At 30.9% G+C, this 21,619-nt stretch overlaps 2 protein-coding genes and 1 long non-coding RNA gene across 5 annotated transcripts; 2 read left to right on the top strand and 1 right to left on the bottom strand.

Annotated features, from left to right (window-relative positions):
* The first annotated feature begins 2,532 nt into the window (after positions 1-2,532).
* On the top strand, positions 2,533-15,548 carry LOC125504060 (putative thiamine transporter SLC35F3). 2 transcript variants are annotated; one of them, XM_048665398.1, is made up of 11 exons: positions 2,533-2,720; positions 3,456-3,634; positions 4,968-5,138; positions 5,208-5,376; positions 5,444-5,622; positions 8,707-8,850; positions 9,226-9,400; positions 9,586-9,675; positions 9,733-9,862; positions 11,072-11,101; positions 15,209-15,548. In XM_048665398.1, the coding sequence occupies exons 1-11, from the start codon at positions 2,624-2,626 to the stop codon at positions 15,321-15,323; spliced, it is 1,479 nt and encodes a 492-aa protein (XP_048521355.1). In that variant the 5' UTR covers positions 2,533-2,623; the 3' UTR covers positions 15,324-15,548. The 2 variants fall into 2 exon arrangements, with proteins under 2 accessions (XP_048521355.1, XP_048521354.1); XM_048665397.1 differs by having other exon boundaries at positions 2,533-2,729.
* Positions 3,250-11,871, bottom strand: LOC125504061. 2 transcript variants are annotated; one of them, XR_007281267.1, is made up of 2 exons: positions 11,572-11,871; positions 3,250-3,626 (listed from the first exon to the last, which is right to left on the bottom strand). It is a non-coding gene; the product is annotated as an uncharacterized LOC125504061 (long non-coding RNA). The 2 variants fall into 2 exon arrangements; XR_007281268.1 differs by having other exon boundaries at positions 3,250-3,581.
* A 1,021-nt stretch (positions 15,549-16,569) lies between the features above and the next one.
* On the top strand, positions 16,570-20,091 carry LOC125504059 (thioredoxin domain-containing protein 5 homolog). Its single transcript, XM_048665396.1, has 7 exons — positions 16,570-16,847; positions 16,908-17,154; positions 18,396-18,533; positions 18,767-18,922; positions 19,253-19,409; positions 19,472-19,647; positions 19,798-20,091. The coding sequence occupies exons 1-7, from the start codon at positions 16,693-16,695 to the stop codon at positions 19,921-19,923; spliced, it is 1,155 nt and encodes a 384-aa protein (XP_048521353.1). The 5' UTR covers positions 16,570-16,692; the 3' UTR covers positions 19,924-20,091.
* The last annotated feature ends 1,528 nt before the right edge of the window (positions 20,092-21,619 follow it).

The raw sequence follows: 21,619 nt of genomic DNA, 5'->3' as shown, positions 1-21,619 counted from the left end.
GAAATATTTGCTATTCATTGATCAATGAAAATTCAGATAATATGTTCTAAAGTTTGTTCACATTTATTAAAAATAATATATTAGTAACTTTTTGGTTGTTATATATAGGTACAGAAAGTATTATGTAATAAAAAAATTATTAATAACTTATTTGTTTCATGCTAATTAAATATTAGAAACAAATATTTAAAAAATAATATTTACGAAATATTTGCTTTTGATCTGAAATATTTAGCAAACATATAAATATTTCCTAAATATGTATGTGATATTTTGTGCTATCTGGGTCGTCTTGATTTTTTTCAATGCTGACATTTTTTTACAAATTATCAATTGAGGTAGAGCAAAAATAATTTCAATTTCTTTGCGTATTGAACATTTTATTTCCTGATTTTCATAATTTTTTCAAATGTCTTTTTCGCTAAAAGCTCTATTTACCTATAGGTAAATCGAAAATTGCGAAAAGTATGCGATTTTCGTCGGAATTTTTATAAAATGTTTGAGAGCTGTAATTTTACAATTTTAAATTACTTCCTAGTTGCATGTATACTTCCAAGCACCATATCATAACAAAGATGACAAATATAAAATTTATTAAATATGTAGGTATTCCTTTTAAAGCACGATTAACTAGAAAGTGTCTAGGTTTTCTAATATCAAAAGTTTGTGAAACAACTGTTTTTTTCTCGGCTGTGATGTTCTGAATAAATTGAATATGATATGTAATTATAAACAATAAATTAAATATGAACAATATAATAATTCACAAAATTTTACTACAACTGGAAAATCTATAAACTGTCGTATTGGGTACAAAAAATTACGGTTTTAACCGCAGTTTAAACTTTTAACGTTGAGTTGAGATTCATGTGCGTTTTATCTATCGTATGTAAAACTGCGAATAACTGGTAGTTTGTTATATTTTTATTTTAAGTTCCAAAATCTATAAGTTTTTATCTTCTTTATCTTGTTAGATTCTTCTTGTTTTCTGTAACAGTTATGGCGTTTTTATTTCAGTTTTAATTTATATTTTATATAAATCAGCGAATAATTGAGTTTTCCTAATACTTACTTCTAATTTTGTTTAACCAATTATTATAATTTTTTGAAGTATTAGGTTCAGTTGATTCAGACTCAGGTTTGCACTCATGAATGTTTTCATTATTTCTCCTTTACTCGTTTGTTAAAGACCTTAAGTTTATGTTATTTTGAATGGATCTTTCTATAAGTAGAGTCGAATAATAGAGGCGACAAGTGCGATACTTATTGAATGCAGCAAAAAGGGATTCACAAAAGAGTTAGAGAGAAGTTATCTATATTTTTATTGATAATTTTTTTTAATACAGCCTTTCGATTTTTTAAATATCTTGAATATAATGAAAGTAGCGATAAATCCTATTAATCGAAATTATTAAATTAAATCGAATTAATTAAATATTTCCGACAATGTTTTTGTTCTGTTTAGATTCTGCTGATGAAACTCTGGCTTATTTTGCTGACTTTGCAACATTGAGAAAATATTTAAATTAGGTACAAATATAGCAGGAAATGTTCCAATTGTCCACTTTGAGAGCAAATATTTATGAACGCTTTATCTATTAATAATTTAATCTGTCCATAATACGAAACTCTGCGGGTTTCAAGCTTTTGAATAAATAAAGATTGCATGCTTTGCGAATGTCGGCACTAAATATCCCTTAGGTATTCTAAAACTATAGCACAATAATGACCAGTTTTGGCACGTCTATTTATACAAGACAATCATTGTTAGTTTATAAATACCATTAAGTTAAAATAATTTGTGTTTTTTATGTAAAGCAACAACAACAAGTTAAATATTATTGGAAAGTAACATACATTATACATTGTGGAATTGATATCCAAATATGTCTGTTGATATGCGAGATCATCGTTGATAAGTTGTGCAGCTCAATTTCCATTCTTAACGAGGTCTAGAACGAATGATTCGTTAAAACTGACCCTTTTAAAATCATCCTTGAACTTCCACAAGTCCACGCTATTAATAGTTATCAGTTTGTTGTCCTATTTTTGGATTCAACCTATATAATTTATCAGGGTGAGAACAAAAATACTTTTCGATTTGAATTGGGGGTTCATATATTTTTCATGGCCTGTTCTGTGATATCTGTTTCTGACTGAATTCACGCACATTTTTAATTAAATAACGTAAAAAATTAGTATTTTCTAAATGATCGTTTAGTTAGTTACTGAAACAAAACAGCTTGAACTCAACACTCCCCATAGAAGAAAATGCTTAGTTGAAGGCATAAGATGAGTCAGCGCCCAAACGAAAAACAACTCTTCACTAAAGGTTTTGCGTTTGAAATTTTTACTTACGTGTTTTATTCTATCGCTTTATTTTAAAAAGATGTGCATATTTTCCTTCAGCCAGCGAATTTTTTTCTCTGCTATGTAATATGGAACATTTTTTCTTTCAGTTATATAAAATATATTTATTTAAACTCGAATCAAATAAATACTTATCAACTAACAATGTTTACTAATGGCAGATTTTATTGCTTTTCAGCGATGTCCACTTTTATTTATAATGGGCCATGAACATAAAAGAAAACCTTAAATAAACGGATAATTCTACAAAAGGATGAACCGAGACGATATTCCGACAATATTCAATCCAAGAAGTTCTAGTCGCAATCGCACCCCTAGCGTTTTAGTAACGGAGGAGGGAGTTGCAAATGGTAAGAATGGTAAGAAATTGCAAGTTAATTACTAGTTTCGTTTATATGCGCACTATAACTCATAAGTGAATGATTCAATCTTGGGCAGATTATGATTCATAGAAATAAAGGGGTGTTAATATAATTTGCTCTAAACTAAATAACTTCCTTCTAGCAAAAAATAATAAACTCATGGATAGCACTGCACTGAAAACATAAATATTCTCGACACTTTAAATTAGACAAACAGAAATATAAGTGTATAATAATATGTTGTATCCCTACGTCTGGTACTTAATACCGCTCCTCCTTTTGTGAAAATTAGTTAATATATTTTGCTTTATTCAAATCACGAAACCAAGGTGAACTTCTTGGAAAGTATCTAGGGTAATTTGAAATAGTTTTGGAACAATATTGACCTAAAGGAGGATTGGTTTGCCAGACATTTTGATACTTTTATATTCACTCCTTTGATATACAAATTACTTGACCTGCCGGTTTAACAGATAACCAACATATTTACATACGTTAGGAATATGAAAAGCTCAAGATTTTTAGATACATTTATTACCAATACAAATTATCTATATTTTAGACAGTTACAAATATGAGTTCTTTGGTATCTAAAACATTTCAATCTATCCTGCAATTGATCAGCACTCAAGCACTGTTTGATGTGAGCACAATGGATTTATTGTGAATGTTGCCCCTATAATTTCTTGCCTAAACTATAAATATTATGTGTGTATTTATTAGGTCCTTCATTTACTCACTCAGATTCTGTTGGGAGTCAGCAGGACTCAGTCGAACCTCTTTCGCCTGCAACTCCCCAGCGAACCAGCAATTGTACTGGAAATGCAACAATTCAATCGACTGGTATTGCTGGAAAATTGAAAAGTTGTTCCGCATCAATTTGTTCGAAATCAGCTAGAAAGGTAAATATACTTGAATGTCGATTTATATAAAGTTTTCCACATAACAATTATTTTCTTCATTTAATCCAGAAACCCTTTTTTATTCATTTTATTTTAGGCTTATTTTACTTTAGTTTTTCATGTTCAGTTGAATTGGTCGTAAGCAGGCAACCGTTAGTAGGAAAATCTAAAATTAACTCATTCAAAAATAAATCTGTTTTTCTTATTAATTGTGTATAGCGTGTTCAGGTAGCGTGAATACAATTGCACCGATTTGCGTTTCGATACCGCTAACTCACAAGAAACCCCACTTTTTGTGCGTGATTTAACGTTCCATTTTATTCACATACTTCCAAGGCACGTAAATCTAATTTACGTTGGTTAAATACTAGTGTAAAAAGGACTTTGCTGCCTGCTACTTACTATTTTTATTAGAAATTTATGGATCGAACTTTAAAATTTATGTAGGTATATATGACTAAGTGGCGTATTGACAATTTTTTTCATATTGATAAAGTGAAAAATTGTAAAAACCCATTTTAACTATTGAGTTAAAGAAATACTATAAAATAATACATTTTAATTGAATAAAACTGCAATTAGATTTGAATATAAAAATGAAATTGCCTATTTTTGTACCTCCGACTGAAAACTGAAACATTGTAAATATTTGAACAATTCCATTAAATTTTAGTTTAATTAACAATATTAAAAAAGCAGTTAAAAGTCGCAACAAAAAATTTGACAAAACACTAAAAAATTAACGTTTTGTAATAACAGTTTGTAGTTAATAGTAAATTCTATATTTAAAAGTTTTCGCATAATTAAGAAATATGTCATTTCAATAAAACCTGATTACAAATATTCAATATTAAACACTAAAAATTAGAAAACGACTATTTTATGTTAAAATATTAATGAATCAGCCGAAACATAAAAAGTACACATACATATTCCACATGTATAGGCTTAACCTAAAATGATCATTTACAAAGTGTTGCCGTTTAGAAATTTTTAACGATAGTTTTTCAAATTATTTTGCAAGGCTCTGAACGAGGTAAAGGTAAAGTACTAGGTAAAGGCAAGTTTTAGGCGGGGGAAAAATTATTTGAGTAGTATTGTTTTTTCCATGCATTTTTTTATATAACTTTTTCCCGCACGAAATGCGAATTTCATGAATTTCATTTGACTTGCTTCAAGCAAAATAGTTCAAAATCCTATAGTTTACAACAGTTGAAAAAAAGTATAAATATACATATTCTAGGGAACGAAAGCACTGTATTTTATTATATTTAGTTAAATTCATTCATGTATATAATTCCAGATTTATATTTTTCTCCTCCTATTGCTTCAGATATACTTTGGAATATGGGTAACGGTTTGCGTGACAGCGTCTTGGGTTGGTGCAACACACAGTATAAAGTACTTGTATTTGCGAAGATCCAAAGACGAAGACTATGATGACCCAATTTTAGTACCTCATGATACTACCGATTTAAATATGACTGTGCTTCAAACGAAATACGTTAGTATTTCTACATTGCTCTCAACATTTAAGTAATATTTAGCTCTTAATTCTTAAAATAATTTTCAGGCGGTCTCATTTGAAGCCCCATTTTTCACCACTTGGTTTGTGACGAATTGGACAATGCTGTTCTTTCCTTTATATTTTGTGAGTAGGTTAAGCACCAAACGATGTGAATCAATGTCCGATATTCTCACGGAAAGCATACGAGACTTCCGAGATAAAGGGTTTACTGCAGGTAATACACGCATACAACTTTGCCTTTGAACTGCTAATGTTTAATATATGTATATTTGAAATTTTAGTCAGGTTTATGACCAGATGCAGCTTATTCTGTCTACTCTGGGTGGGCACAAATTACATGTATATTTTATCTTTAAACATCCTTCTGGCCACTGATGTGATGGCTCTTTTTGCTACTAACGTATCGATTGTCTACCTGCTAAGCTGGGTGATTTTACACGAACAATTTGTCGGCATACGTGTAAGTATCTATCGATAAAATCCAATCATTAGCTAATATGTTGTCGACTAGCCCTAGTTAACTCCGTTAAAGAAATAGCGACAAGAATATCTCAAAAACCGGGCAAAAACATTCATGTTAAAACCTACTCAGATTAGTGATTAACAAAGTTTAGCCATTATGAAGCAACACTTTCGGATGTTTTGCAAACATTTTGCAATGGCGGTTTGAGCAACTTTGCACAAAGACTCAAAGAAGAGATCTATTTGTTAGTCAGATTTCGATTTTCGGTGTGAGAAATGTTTAGATGTACACTTGAAACGCGATATAAACAATTTTTTTTATGTAATAATTTTTTTATTTTCTATATTAATTATAATGTTTGTGCATATGGGACTTGACCCTATAATTTTCTTCAACCAGTTAGAGAGCTAATGGAAAAGGGAAAATTGATCGTAAATTTACAAAGTTGAACCAAAAATGCAAAATAAAATCATACATTTTTAGTCACAACAGTCAGTCACAATTAGTTGTTCTATATTCACCATCACATTAACAATTTATATCAATTATTTAAATGAAGGTAACTGAAATATCTGAAACTAAGTTGCAGATACAACTAATGTTCTTGTACCGAATATTCTGTTTCAAAATATCAGATTTCGTCATTTCCAGGAAATTCAGCAAAATGTCAAAAGTAAAACTAATTCACTTATAAGAACAGTTTATAAAATATCAAGTAAGTGTATTGTGAAAAGACAAGAAAACAACGAAAAGGCTGACCACAACAGTTTCAGTTAAACTCAAAATGTTAGATCTAAAGTGAATATCATAGTCTAATCAGAAATAGCGTTTCGATTCAAATATCAGTAAAAAACACACACAACATTCATAATAAGATCAATAACAAAGCACAAATGGATTGTAATGACACTAATTTCATTCGCGTGTTTGTTTTATAAACATTTGTTTGATTTGATTTACTTTAAAATGATTTGAGCATTGAAATTATCAGCAAAAAGGCTACGGGTTTTAGTTTTGCAACGGGTGGTCGGTTAGGGAAAATAATAAATAACATTTTCAGTTTTCCAGTTTTATGCGCTGGAATTGGAATTAATGAGTAATCACTCTAAAGTTTAATAGGAAAATTTAAACATTTCAACCACGCACCACTTAATTTTGCTTCATATTTTATTTACACTTTATAGATAGTGTAAATCTCAACGTTTACTAACCTCTGGCAACCCCAGGATCAGTTTTTGGGTTTCTTTTCACTATCTTACACGATTTCTGATTCGGTAATTAATTGCCAACTAAATTCACGTCTTTTTTACATTTTATGTTCAATTTTATATTATGTAGTAGATAGCAACTACTTATTAAAAAAGATCTTCTACCTATAAGTATTGATAAAAAGTAATAATTTGCAACGTTTATTATTAGCCGATAGAGAATTGAACCGTGCTGAATATCCAACTTGTCCTTTGTCCGTCACAGGAGATCTAAAAAATAATAAAGTTGATAGTTTACTGTTCAACTTTCTTGTACTAAGTCAGTGGCCGAGAGATTTCTATTCTAAACACTTCTTTCAAGGCTTTTTTAAATCGCTTTATTACTTTCTGTAAAAAATTACATAAATGTAAATATCTTTTTCGAATTTGGACCTAAATGTTACAAACTTTTTCAGTGAGTAATTTAAATATTTTATAATTCGTTACGAAATTTCAGTAGCTACATTTCTAATAATTTCTTCAGGATAATAGACGCTGAATAGTAATCTAGTAAAGAGCTTTAGACGTTTTTTTATCGCTTCTTTTTTCAACAAAATTCAAAACATGTACCCATATTAGCTGTAAAACTGTAACAATCTGTAAAAGAAATGCACCACAATAAATCTTTATTTACTGGACCTTTTGGTATAGTATTATTCTTTTCTGTTTTGGAAACTACATTCTTTTTTAGACGTAGCACTTTTAGAACAAGATCATTTAACTACTTTTAGTAAACTTAATCCATTTTAATTTAATTCCGAATATATAAACAAAAGTGTATCATACTTTCTGAAATTATGCTAAACATTTATTCATTGGAATAAAAATATTATTCGTTGATGAAACCGAATCAGTTCATTAGTTTCGTACCTCTAGTAAATCTAATAAATTTTAATTTAATTCCGAATATATAAACAAAAGTATATCATACCTTCTTAAATTATGCTAAAATTATTTATTGGAATAAAAATATTCTTCTTTGATGAAACCGAATCAGTTTATTAGTTTCGTAAATGCAATGCAATGTAATCTAATTAAATAAATTCACTAGTAAATTTTAATATAATTCTGAGTAAATAAACAACAGCATATCATACCTTCGTAAATTATGTTAGATTTTATTTCTTTGTAAAAAAATATTCGTCGTTTATACAAGATACTAATATTTGAATTTGATGCATTTTATAAAAAGGATGATATTGTACCAAATAACCAAATTCGTTATTAAAAAAGGTATAATGATCGACCAACGCTTTGTTTACTGTGGGAAGCTAACATTTGGCATTAATTTACTGTAGATCGGAATCGCTTTTTATAGAATTATTTGAGCATTTGTTTATGAGAATTTATTTTACAGACTTTGCCATTGAATGCACATGTAAATGTTGTTATTAGATGAAACCCGTTTGAAAACATTGAACACTTAATATTGCCATTCCGACAAATTTAAGTGTACTTTAACAATTTTGTATTTTGTAAGCTGATTTTTCGAAATATTAAGTGAGTGATTATTTGTGCACTATCACCTAGTTGGCGTTAGTAACAATTATTATTTGTATTTGCGCTTTATGTTTTAAAATAACTTGGTTTAATAAAAGGCATTTTTAACTAATGCCAATTACTAATTTTTTCGGATAAATGATGTTTAATGTATAATAAAATAAAGATAATTGTTTTCCTGACAAAAACATTCGAAGTTTTAGGACGAATAATGCAAATCCCACAAGATCAAGCTTAAAAGAAAATGTTTTGAATTTTTTTCCCTTGGCTCAGCTCCAACTCATCCTTAAAATCTTAGCGATGATTGAAATAGTTTTATATTGTTTTTTAACAGATAATGGCTGTGATAATATGCGATACTGGTGTCGCTTTACTAGCTTATATGGATGGAATTACAGGAAGTCCAACATTAGCTGGTGTAGTTTTAGCTACCTCAGCTGCAGCTGGTTCAGCTGTCTATAAAGTACTTTTTAAAAAGGTAAATACAACTAGTTTTAGTTGGGACTACTATTATGATAAATCTATTTTCTTTCTGCTCTTAGAGTGAGTTCATAAATGTTCTCTGTCCATTTTCTTATTTATTTTATCAACCCCTATTTCTATTCTTTTAGGTTTGGTTTTGTGTTAACACTTTTCATTCATAAGATCGAGAATTCCTTATGTTATTCTTTCTTGCTTTATATTTTTTTATAGGTTTTTGCATGTTTCATTCATAACATCCATTATTTCCTGTGTTATTCTTTCTTGCTTTCTGTTAGCTTAAAGCATCCTTCATTAATTAGATTTATAATTTTCGACGTTTCATCGACGATGTTTAAAAATGTTAAAGTTAAACTTGATTTCGTTTTTGGAGGTGATTGGAGATGCAACTTACGGTCAAGTTGCTCTTTTCTTCTCCTTAATTGGAATGCTCAATGCGGCTCTTTTATGGCCGGTCAGTTTGGGTCTATTTTTGACTGGACTGGAAACTCTCCATTGGGATAGACTTCCATGGCCGGCGCTGCTAAGTGCAAGCTGCCTATCTCTAGGTGAGAGTTCATCATTCATTATTTATTATTTTTACAGTAAATATCTATATTTTACATTAAAGAATGATTAAAGTTGGAAAATATGACTATATATTATACATTACAGAAAACTGACAAAAGCAATCGCTATTTTTATTTTTTTACATTATATTGGACAAGTTTTTTCATAAATGTTGTGTTTTCAGTTGCCAATTTATTAGGGAACTTCAGTGTTGCCCTAACTTATGACCTTTTTATAACATTGGGACTCATCACTGCTGTGCCCGTTTCTGCGGGTGAGGAAATATGAAATGTAGAATTGCGTTTTTTTTATAAATTAACTGCATTTTCAGCACTGGATGTTGTCTTATACGGAGCTCAATTCGAAGGGATGAAATTGGCAGGGATGATTTTAATAGCAGTGGGTTTTTTCCTGGTAATGTTTCCCGATAACTGGCCGGATTACATTACTCGACTACTCAGGTAGGATTCCACAAAAATGCATTTTTCTTGTAAATAGTATGAAGATTCGATCAAAGTTCATGAAGCACTAAACTCAATAAAGTTCACATTCGTATTTGAAATTTACATCAGTAAGTTCATTTAATCCATTGATATTACTTAGTTAACATTCAATCTTTTACAAGAAAATACATTTACTTTTCACATATTGAATGGGCTTTTAAATTCCATAGTTTTCGCGTGCATTTGAATTCTATAGAAGTCGTGATTCTAAAACTGTTGCGCAATAGGTTTTTTGTTACCAAAAGATACAATATAAACATGTATCTTTGCAGAATTTCAACTCGTATCTTCAACGGAAAGGTCAGTTTTGTAAGCCAGAATTTATCTATTTTTTTTACGTAAAATTCGCCTAATGATTATTCACAACTTCTGCTTCTTACAGCGACTGAAACGTTGAGCGCTTACTATGAGTCACAATTAGCTTCATGATGCACAATATCCATCAACTGCACTGCACAAATTAATATGCTTGCTTAATATCTTTTTTCAAACAGCTCTTATTTAATTCTATTGGCTATGAATAGAGCACTTTTAATAACACTTTGAAGCGTCTAAATGAAAAATTGATTTGCGAGAACTTTAACATGCGAGGATCGACTTTTTGAATAAGATATGTTTTTTTTCGCACAAAAAACGTTAAATCTTTCAACATAATCTGTTTTTAGCTCGATATACTTAGACTTTGGACGTCTTTCCAATTTTTTTTATTCCGTTCAATTAATATTATATATTTTCTCGATTTCCTCAAAATAGGTGTTTGTTTCAATTATGACCTCTTCATTGGACCCAATTTTTTTTACGCCCAGCCATTTCTTCAGGATTGCAAACAGGAAATAGTCGCAAGGGGCTAAATCTGGAGAATATGCTGCTAAAAAACAGAACTTTTTTCGCGAAATACGGCCTTTTTAACTTCAAGTCAACATCGAATCTGTTCAAAAGCTCTGAATAGTATGCGCCGTTTTACTCTTTTCAAAGTAATCGATGTGAATAACGCCGATCCCAAAAACCGTGACCATCAGCTTGTTGAATGAATGATGAATTTAAAGTTACTGAACAGGAAATTTAAAAAGTCACTGACTTATCAAACGACCCTCGTAGTAAATGCTAGTTTGTAATTTTGGTAGTAAATTTGGGTAAGCTGTAAGCTATACAACTATCTTGTTTCAGAAATATCATCATGTTAACGCACAGTGCGAGGTAAGTACCAAATAATATCTTTCGGCATGCAACATTATTGTGTGTGTTGTTATCTATTTTAAATCTCATTTAGTTTGTGTCATTATAGATTTTATTCACACCCATTAGAATCTTCACACACACTCCACACACTGTTCCACAATATATGTCAACTCATTCATCCACATATCATGTGAGTTATTTTCATTTTATTTCGTTTTCTTAAATCTGTTAACTTTTGAATAGGAATTGGCGCAAGAGATGTATTTGGTAGCTTAAAGACTCATGAATCTAATCTGAATCGTTATCAGAATCATGCGACTGTTTTTTTCTGCGAGAGTTCCTTTCGAATTTAGTTAAATATTTCAAAAAACTATTCTCTATAAAAAAAAAACATATAAATTGTTAAATAATCGATGGTCCTGTGATGCTTCGCACACAATGCAAGTGATCTAGTTTGATGATGTATCGTTTACCTTTATTAATATTACCTTATTTATTAGAAGTCGCATAATGTCGCTGTTATTTCATCTGAAAAGAGTGTCTCCAAAAATCTCATTTTCCAAATTTGCGGGTTTCAAATCGCATTACTTCCCGGAATATTCTAATAGACGCTGACCGTGAGGCACGCTGTATATACTAACAATTTTAAGCCGCAATAAAAAACAGCCAGTATACTTCTACACAATTTTTAACACACGCACATATTGAAACTAGGTTCATGTAGATTCTTAGCTAGACTGACATCTTTATTAGCTAGTCGGAGTTATATGCTAAAGTACTCTTTTTCGATTTTTAGTATGCCCGCTCCAAACAGGGGCAAAAAAAGTGATCTTATGTATGTATGTGTAGTTGGCTGTGTCGTTCTGCTGATGTTGTACAAAATAAGATAGAAACGTTTGTAGTTAGACTGTTTTTGATTAATGTTTGTATACTTACTTACATTTGTTAATGTTAGAAGCATTGAATGACTCAAATCAGTTTGAGATCATTTATTTTTGTCTGTTAATATTAGTTAAGCCATTTGTATTCATTTTTAATACCAATTACAAAAAATTAAGTTAAAGAAAATATTGAAAAAAGCAGTATTTCAAAAACGGTTTGTGTCATTCACATATAGCAAAATTTTAATCCCGTGATTTTAAAACTGACCTAAAATACAATTTTGCACGAACGGCTTCCCGACAATAATTTTACTAACACTTTATTTTGTATTTGTCTACTTTTTATTGTTAAATTGATGACGTCCAAATAAAATTCAGTTTGTTTTAACTGTTTTGTTTTACTTTTCACCTTTTTTTCACCACCATTTATTGTAAAAGTGTGAGGAATAATCACACAATTTATCCTCAATGATTCGATTTAAACAAAAGTTAATAGATTTTTTGTTTCGGTTTTGAAGACTCAGATAATATACAGGGATGTTCAAGTATTGGGTTTTTAAATATAAATTCTGTGCTATTATTAGAGGTTAAAATGAACAATATATCTGCATATAGATGCATTATAAGTATACATAAGTTAACAAATGTTAACGTCTGATGATATTTTTCACTCATCCATTTATATTTCTTGTATTTCCATTTTAACATAAGTGAAAATATTTAAAGTCTAAACGGGTTTATCTTTTTCGATTTTTGAGAAATCGGATGTTCTAACATTTTATAAAGATGTGAACATTTTTTGTTATTCTATGAAACTTTGTATGCGTTTAATCTAAATTTCATATTGTTTTTGATATGCTTTCCGAATACTTGAAAGAACAACTTAAATACTTTTGAAAGTAAGATTGATTCCAGCGATATAAATTTGAATATTTGGAAAAGCTTCAAGTTTAGTCTTTGCGTCAGAATTTTTTCGTTAATAAATTATTTGATTTTGTTGCCAAAAAAGTTACCGTAATTTTGAGCGAGATTCAGTAGGCTTTACATCAATTACATTGGGATTTTTCGCACTAATACCCCTCATTATACGCAATTTTAGAACAATACACATCAAATTAATTTGAACACCATTTTACGCAAATAAATTTCCTGATGACTTACATTTATATATAAGTTTTGCATGAGTTTTTCATTTATGTTCGTTGTTTTTAAAATTTGTAAAATCTATGCTGCAAAACACTGAATAAAGTCTTATAATTTTAAAGTGAAAACATGCACTACATAATACGTGAAACAGAACTAAATAAATTTAGTTTCACTTTTATCAGACTCATTTAGTCATTGAGTCTAATTATTTAATTATACTGTTCATGCGAAATAGCTTATTTTTTTTTCAATTGTTGTTTACGCTTTTTACTTTTATTTAAAAAGGTACTTAATAATTCACTTTCTGTGCCAATTGAAAATAGTTGAAAACTGCAGCTTATTTCACTATGTTTGCTTTGTTGTGTACTTATATTTTATTGCTTCACTCAATTTAAGCTTTAATAATTCGAGCTGCATTTTTAAATTAATGTACGGTTCTTAATTTTCAATTCAATTACTGCCAAAATGTGATTTTTTGTTAATTAAATTTTTTAAAAAGCCATGAGGAGGAAAATATTTTCAAGTTCAATAAACAGCAATGGTTGCACATAAAGAATAACTCTAAAAATAGGATGTTTTTACACTTACTTTAAAAAAGCTGATGCCAGATCATCAAAGTACTTTTATAGGTACCGAACTTTACTTGAATCGTCCAAGTGGTAAATTACAGCCACATAAGTGGAGAAAAAAAGCAGAAAAACTGAACAACAAATTTTTGAAGATTCGTTAATCTATAGTAAATAACTCTCTAAATTACAAATGTAAATTTCAAATTTCATTTGAATCCATATAATACAAAAATAAAACAGCAGTTGAAACAATAAGTAATAAACCATGAATCACAGATCCACAAGAGCAACTTTCACGGAACATTCAACTCACCACAAATTAAAAACATGTTTTACCAGTATATTTTACCCAGATTTGTATTAAGGCAAACAAAACATGTGTGAAATGAGATTATACCAACAAAACCGATTTACACCGTACGACTCTATTCCATAGGAAAATTAACATCTTAAACAGAAAGATTAAAGCTATGAGAAACTTTGTGAAATTCACGGTAGGAAGACTTTTTGTATAACAAAAAAATATTTTTACTGCTGCTACAAAAAAAGGCTTTGCACATGTAGATACCATAGCGCACACTTTCCTATACGGCTCAAGCAACTGGCTTAATCACGCATCATCCACACTGAGCCAACACGCAACACTTTTTAGAATCAGACAATCCATAACCATCTGATCATTCTCATTGTCCTTCTTTTCGATCATGCACCAATCACCTTCTAACATTTATTCTGTCTCTGTCCCTTCTTTATCTCTTGTGACTGTGGCTCTATGCGTGTTATTCTGTCACTCGCCGAAGACCATCTTTCTCCAAGCGAGCGGCTCTACCAGCCACCAACTTGCCGACTGAAGAGAGACCAGGTGGAGTCGCAAAGTCTGTCATTCTCAGGCACTAGTGTACACTTTATCTGTGAGTGTTTATGTTGTTTGATTAGATCGCTTTCTCTGTTGTTAAGTCCTTAGTTGTCGTTCGCACTAATGTGAAGGTACGCAAAATTAACTGCTATTAATAAGGTAAATAATCATTTCTTCCGCACGAAGAAACTTTATTAAAATTACAACAGAAGAAACTTATTTAAAGCAGATACAATTTCGTTTGTATGTAGGTAGAAGTGTTTCCCGTTTTTACTTGCGAAACGTTGTTTGCACAGTGGATTCTTCATAGCACATAGCATGGAACAGTAAATGCATGCCATAAAAAATATTTTTTAATTAAGAATGTGCACTTTTTGATGGTGAAAGGTCTAGAATAATTAGAACGAAAATAATGGCTTTTTACTAGTTAGGCTGTTGAACTTTCAAAATTGTTTAAAGCGTTTAAAGGCCATGCAAATCTCATTTGTTCCAAAGCCTCACGCATTTACTTCAAGAATAAATTTTAAAAAATCGGCAGCCTGACAAACTTTATCTAGTTTTTATCCTTCTCGTAAGTATTAATATTGAACAAAAAATCTGAAAAATTCAGACCACATTTTCAAAATGCTTTTACTAATTCACTTAAATACACATTTTCTTTGAATTTTTTTAGATGGAGTAGACGCAATCGTCATGGTAGCCAAGGTATGCAACGCCGGGATATTATAGACTATAGAACTGGATACATCAGATCCCATCTTCGATCTCCTTCTGGACGGGTCAGATGATCCAGTTTTAATAGCCTACTATTTAGTAAAGAGAAGAAAAATTCATTCACATGTCCAGAAATGCTGGGACGATCCAGCTTGCCGGAGAATCTTTTAGATTGCCATATCGGATACGTGTAGCGAGATCCATAGGAAATAATAGTTGTTAACTGATGTTAAATTTGTAGATACTATCTGTTATTAGAGTTTAAATGCACTTGTAATATACATTATATTTGTACCAACTTTCTGTGATTTACTAAAAAATGTTAGTATTTATGCACGATTTTTAATAAATATCATACATTAAAAATCAAACCTAGAGAGTCGAAAACTGTTCAACGAAATCACCGTTACGCAGCCAAATTTTCCCTAACTTTGGAGCTGGATAAATTTTATTGGTTTTCGTTTGAAGCGTTATTGTTGTTTTTTGTTAGTCAATGTATTGACAAAAATTAAGCATAGCAGGCAAACTTTGTACAGCGTGGCAAATACAAAATGCAAATTTCGGAAAGTTAGACACAAAAAGTTTTTAGCATCTTAACAACAAAAGTTTAAAGAAAAGCCAAATAGCCCGAAACTGTTTTTAACTAAGTCCATAACTTTTATTTACGATCTCATTTTCACGATCTTGAGCTCATGTTCAAGCTAAAACTTGCATGGGTTGCATTAAAAATGATCTAAATCAGAATTACAAACTGAAGAAAAATCACATGTTTAATGAGATTTTGAAAAATGAATCCATTAATGATGATAGTGATTTTTCTCGCTTTTAGGCGGCAGTTAAAATTTAGTTCTCCTCTTCAAAGCTGACACTGGACTTAAGCTTTCAAGTGAATCACTTCTGAGAATGCAAGTTACTCATCGTGCTGGCAAAATGTAAAAAAAAGTCTACAAAAGGGCTTAAAAGCAATAGCCACAAAAGCTTAACTCTTCAATACATTAAATTAAATTAAATTAAATTTTTTCTGTCATAAAAGTACATTACCATGTTAACTTGAAAAATTGAAGATTCGAAACCAAATAATCGAAATAATTAAAAACAATATCAAAATAAGGGAGAAGCGTAAACACATCTAAAAATGAAAAAAATATTTCAATTGAATTTTTATTAACACGCTCAAATACGATATTGTACATCAACATAAGTTGAATAAACAAATTACATACAACATAAAAAACAGTTAAATTATAAACCCTTGACTATTATTTAAAATTTGCCGCCCAAACTCTCGAAGATAATTGGTGCAAATCGGAAACAATTGATGCCATCCTCCTAACCTAAGAAAATACCGACTTGTCATTTGGATTGTTTTCAAACTGAGTTTCTTACTGAAAATCCAAATACTTTATTAGAATCTTTCTCGTTAAAAGGAAACCATTTTGTGAAATGTCGAGATTTCTTGTTAATTTACTTATTTATTCTTCGGTGGTTTTACAAGTTTTCTGCCATGAAGAGGGAATTTATACTCGCCAATACGACGAAAACAATTTCGTGGACGAGATAGCAAAAAAACATCATTTTGTGATGTTCTACGCCCCCTGGTAAGTTTCGCCATACAGCCAGTGTTGAAAATTAAAGTTTTGCTTTGTTTCTATGTCAAGGTGCGGTCATTGTCTGAGATTGGCCCCAATATGGGAACAACTGGCCGAAATGTTGAATGAGGATAGCAGCAATATAACAATTGCCAAAGTCGATTGCACAACTGATGCCCAAGTTTGTTCCGACCAAGATATTACTGGGTACCCCACTTTAAAGTTCTTCAAAGTAGGGACAAGTGACAGTGTCAGGTTTAGGGGTACCAGAGATTTGCCCACCCTAACTGACTTTATTAATGAACAGCTCAGACAGGTAGTACAAAAAATTAATACATTGTTTTACCAATAAGGACTTTTTGCACTTAAAAAAGTACATAGTGAGAGAGATACTTATCTTTAAAAGTGTGTTGACTGATAACTACGTGACATCTTTACATCTTTTGTTACATAGATATATTCATAATTGGTCAGAAACGGGCTGATAACATTGTTGTGCTAATATTACTTAAAAATTAAGTAGCAAAGCATGATTAGCGTTTGAAAATTATGTTGCAATAGAATTTTAAAGCTTATAGGGCATAAGTACATCAATGTAGTCGAAGACGAATAAGTCTTTAAAAATCGTTAGTTGAAATTACAATTACCGAAATTTGGACCAAGCTCGTAGACGAAGTACCTATGGACGAATTCTCATAAACATAAATTAATGGTCAAATATAAGTAGAAGTTTAATTATTACGAATGCTTAGTACGCGAAGTATATTTATCTAAGATATTAAAATTTAAAAAATAGTGACTATAATTTAAAAAATAGTTGAATGATTTTTAGAGTCCACATTAAGTAGGTTTGTATGTGAGTGAAGTAAACTAATATATTCCTTCTTTTCGTAAGTCAGCCAGAACTCTATCCGCGATAGCAAATTTCAGCAGGAATACGGCCCCAATTTGTTTAACTGTTTTTTACTTTGCAATTTTCTCGTTTAATTTCTGCCTTGCCGATTGTATGTTACTTATAAAAATATGCGGATATAATTTGTGATCTTGTAAATATTGTAAAATGTTAACCCTTTATGAACGCGAATTAGGTATTTTTACAAATGTTGTATGGTTTTCATAAAAAATGTCAACGCGTCTTCAGCCCTTAAAATATGTGCCTATTATTAGGAATGACGCCAATTTTGAATATCCATATATAGTAGAAAAGTTGTTACGTCTTTGTCCCCATTGTTTTAAAAATTCTAATATGTATACATAAACAATCAAAATATTTTTTTGTAATTTATTATCACTAAAATTTATTCTTTGCGTGCTCCACGCGCTCTCGCAATGAGACGAAAACCAGATTGGGTTCAGAATGATTTGGGAAAAACAGTAAGCGAATCATTTAACAAATTCGCTTTCTGACACTCGTAAAAGCCCAGAACGCGTTTCGGTCTATATAGCGGTCTGAAAGAGATATTTCGGACATTGGCAGTTTATCTCTGGACAGAACGTTATTTGGACGATTTTGCCGATAATAACTAAAGAGGAACATTTTAATATTCAATATTTTAGGAAGATGAACTATCCGCTGGGGTTGTTTCCAGTCAAGAATCTCCGCTCATCGAGTTGAATAAGGACAATTTTGACGCCGTTATTGAGGATGGAAACACATTTATTAAGTTTTATGCTCCGTGGTGCGGACATTGTCAAGTAAGTCAATAAGCATTGTGGTAAGCAAGTAACCGGTAAATGTTAAATTTTATGTGATTTAACGAAATTACTCACACGAATTTATTCAATCGACAATTTCTCGTTAAACAATTACTACTGCACACAGCAATGTTTTCGCATTTATCTGAAGCCTTCTTCATTTTTTTATATATATTTTTTTATTAAATTTTATTGATCTGAGATCTGGATTTGATAGCAACATGTACTTGTAGAAATTGGCTCCTACCTGGTTAGAATTGGCAAAAGCAATGGAACTTAATGAAAAAATTACTATTGCCAAGGTTGACTGTACAGAATTCAGAGACATTTGTTCTACACACGATGTAAAAGGTTATCCGACGCTGTTGTGGTTCGAGGATGGACAAAAGGTAACACCAATGTTTTTATATAAAAGATAAGATATTAAGATAGTCGTGATTCAAATGACATAAGATACGTATTCAATGGAAAATCGCGAAAAAACAAGTTGTTCTTAGAGAAGTTTGCAATTATTTTATACCATTTTTCTGTTGATGCATTTTTCGTCTTAACAACTGTACATTTGATGTTAAACGCGGAAAAAGATTGGCAGCAGAATTCGGGACGAAAACTTTATTTACAGTTCTGTTATGATTTTCAAGATTCTATTCTCTTAAAATAGGCGACAAAGTATAATTGTGAAGATTATAAATCCATGTAAAAATATTGTGGGTTTTTAGAATGGAAAATATACTGGAGACAGATCACTGGTAGATCTTAAAAACTATGTAAATCGAATGATCGGTGGTCAAGTTCCTGAGAAATCCGAACCGGAGCCAACAAAAGTCACCGAAGACAAATTTGTAACAGAGTTAACAGCGAAAAATTTCAGCGATGGTGAATAATTTGGCGTTTTTTTAACTTTTACAGTGTAACTGATAAAATGTAATTTGTTCCAGAAATCGGCATTGGATTAACGTTTGTGGAGTTTTATTCTCCTTCTTGTGGTCATTGTAAGAGATTGGCGCCGACTTGGGAACAGTTGGGGAAGAAGTTCCAAAGTGAAAAAGCAGTCAAAATTGGTAAAATCGATTGTACTACCTCAGTCAATAGGCAATTTTGCAACGAGCAAAAGGTAAGTGTGTGGGCTAAGGAACAAAATCTGGCTGATTCAACTCTTAAATTGCTTTTCGATGGTTGGTTTTAAAGTCGGTTGAAAATAATATGATTATCTTGCACTAACGTTGGTCAGTTATGGCAATATTAGGTATGTTTTTGGTTTCAGATCGAAGGATTTCCAACTCTGTTCCTGTATAAGGACGGACAACAAATAGGAGAGTATAACGGAAATCGTGATATAGAGGATTTGTCCGGTTTTGTCACACGGCATTTATGGCATGAGGAATTGTAGAAATTCATACAAATACTAGTCATTTCATGTTTCTGGATGAAACATAGGTTTTCCCAAGTGAATTAAAAGACGTATCTGTTGAGTGTTTAGAACCTAAAAATAATTTCCCTACTGTTTGGTTGTTTGTCATTGTGGCACTATTTCTAAATACATTTTTATATGCAGAAATACATTTTTATTTTACCGTCTTTAAAGTTACCTATTCATTCCTCCTGAAGCAGATATTTTAAAATCTAAACGTGAAATATACTATCACTATCGTTAGTATCATTTTATGTGAATTGGCCACATATACATTGTTCTGCTAATTTAAATGATCGGTCATATCTAAACGCATTCATAATCCGTGTAAGTTAAAGAGATAGATTGCGAACCTTAAATGATAATTAAAAAGGAAAAGAAATGTTGGATGATGTAATTAATCTTAGTTACTCTAATGGTGTCAAGCCTTTGCTAATATATTAAATTTAATCCTTCCGCAATATTAATCGGTACGCATTGTCAAGCTGATTACTTGAATTACGTTCTTTTTCGTTTTTAACTTGGACTTGGCGTCGAGAAAAAAGTTATTTCAATATTTTTTTCTCTACACAAGTATGAAGTGATTAAAATGTTTTATGCGCTTTTCAAATATAATTCAAAGAAGTGCAGCTACCATTGAAAGACGAAGTGAATTGAAATTCACGCGACAGCTACTACCCGAACTTAATATTACTACTGCTAATCCCGATTCAAAATGTTAATAAAAAGAAGGTCCATTTCGTCACGTATCAGTTTGGCAATCTCCAATTCTATCTTATGTGGTTGATTGATTAAAACGTACAGCATTCTCCGCATCGGTCAAAATAAAAAGCCCACCATAGTCTGACAAAATGCGAAAATAATCCTGTTTCGGACGCATACGACATTTATTTGGAGCACGTGCCACCTCAAGTTCTTGCTGAATGCTGATTAGTTCGATCGCGGATAGGAAATGCCAACGTAAAACAAAACGGTTTTATCGTTACATAATACATTACATGTGGGGTCTTGGATGAACATGAAATGGGCCTTTTATGACATAAAAAAGATCCGATGAACATGAAAGAGTTCCAAAACGGCTGCCTAAATTGAAATCCAATCAATAGAAGGATGTAGTCTATAAGAAAATTGCTGGCGTTTATTTCTCATTTATCGGAAAAATGTAGGTATGTCTGCTTTTTATGATGTAACTTGGGCTTTAATAGACAATTTTTTATTTTGAAAACTAAACCCAAAGGTAATCAATGATAATTTGGAAAATATGTATTTTTGGAAAAGTGATGTTATAAAGCTTTTGAATATTGGTTTCAATTTAATATTTGGATAATATTAATAGTCTTTTAATTTGTACACCAAAATTGATAGCGAAAAGCTATAAATAAATTCGCAAACTTTATTTCGCATACATTCTGGACGTACTGTTGCATGTATACATAAAGTTTATCAGTAATTAAAAATATAATTTAAGTTATTTCTGAAACTGGGGAGCGAGAATAAACAATTATGTTTACAAAGTTCCAATCGTCTTAGTCATATTTCCTTGCCTATAATTCGATTAAATTGCTTTCTTCAATTAAATGGATGCAAGCGTTTATAATTAATTGTCTTCGAATGTTTGAAATTAATTATAAAGCCACTTATTGATTTTTGAAAACCCATTTTGCTTTACCAGGCT

Source organism: Dendroctonus ponderosae, unplaced genomic scaffold (assembly GCF_020466585.1).
Source record: "Dendroctonus ponderosae isolate FM_Combo_2020 unplaced genomic scaffold, Dpon_F_20191213v2 Dpon_F_20191213_348, whole genome shotgun sequence".
Classification (NCBI taxonomy): domain Eukaryota; kingdom Metazoa; phylum Arthropoda; class Insecta; order Coleoptera; family Curculionidae; genus Dendroctonus; species Dendroctonus ponderosae.
Note: the sequence above shows the minus strand (reverse complement) of the source record. Positions and strands in the feature narration are given on the sequence as shown.

Excerpts from the sequence above, each read along its gene's own strand:
- LOC125504060 (XM_048665397.1), top strand. The coding sequence starts at position 2,624 with ATGAACCGAGACGATATTCCGACAATATTCAATCCAAGAAGTTCTAGT. Across the intron at positions 9,401-9,585 it reads TGCAAGCTGCCTATCTCTAG|TTGCCAATTTATTAGGGAAC; the intron begins GTGAGAGTTCAT and ends TTGTGTTTTCAG. Across the intron at positions 11,102-15,208 it reads ATGTTAACGCACAGTGCGAG|ATGGAGTAGACGCAATCGTC; the intron begins GTAAGTACCAAA and ends GAATTTTTTTAG.
- LOC125504059 (XM_048665396.1), top strand. The coding sequence starts at position 16,693 with ATGTCGAGATTTCTTGTTAATTTACTTATTTATTCTTCGGTGGTTTTA. Across the intron at positions 17,155-18,395 it reads TTAATGAACAGCTCAGACAG|GAAGATGAACTATCCGCTGG; the intron begins GTAGTACAAAAA and ends TCAATATTTTAG. Across the intron at positions 19,648-19,797 it reads AATTTTGCAACGAGCAAAAG|ATCGAAGGATTTCCAACTCT; the intron begins GTAAGTGTGTGG and ends TTTTGGTTTCAG.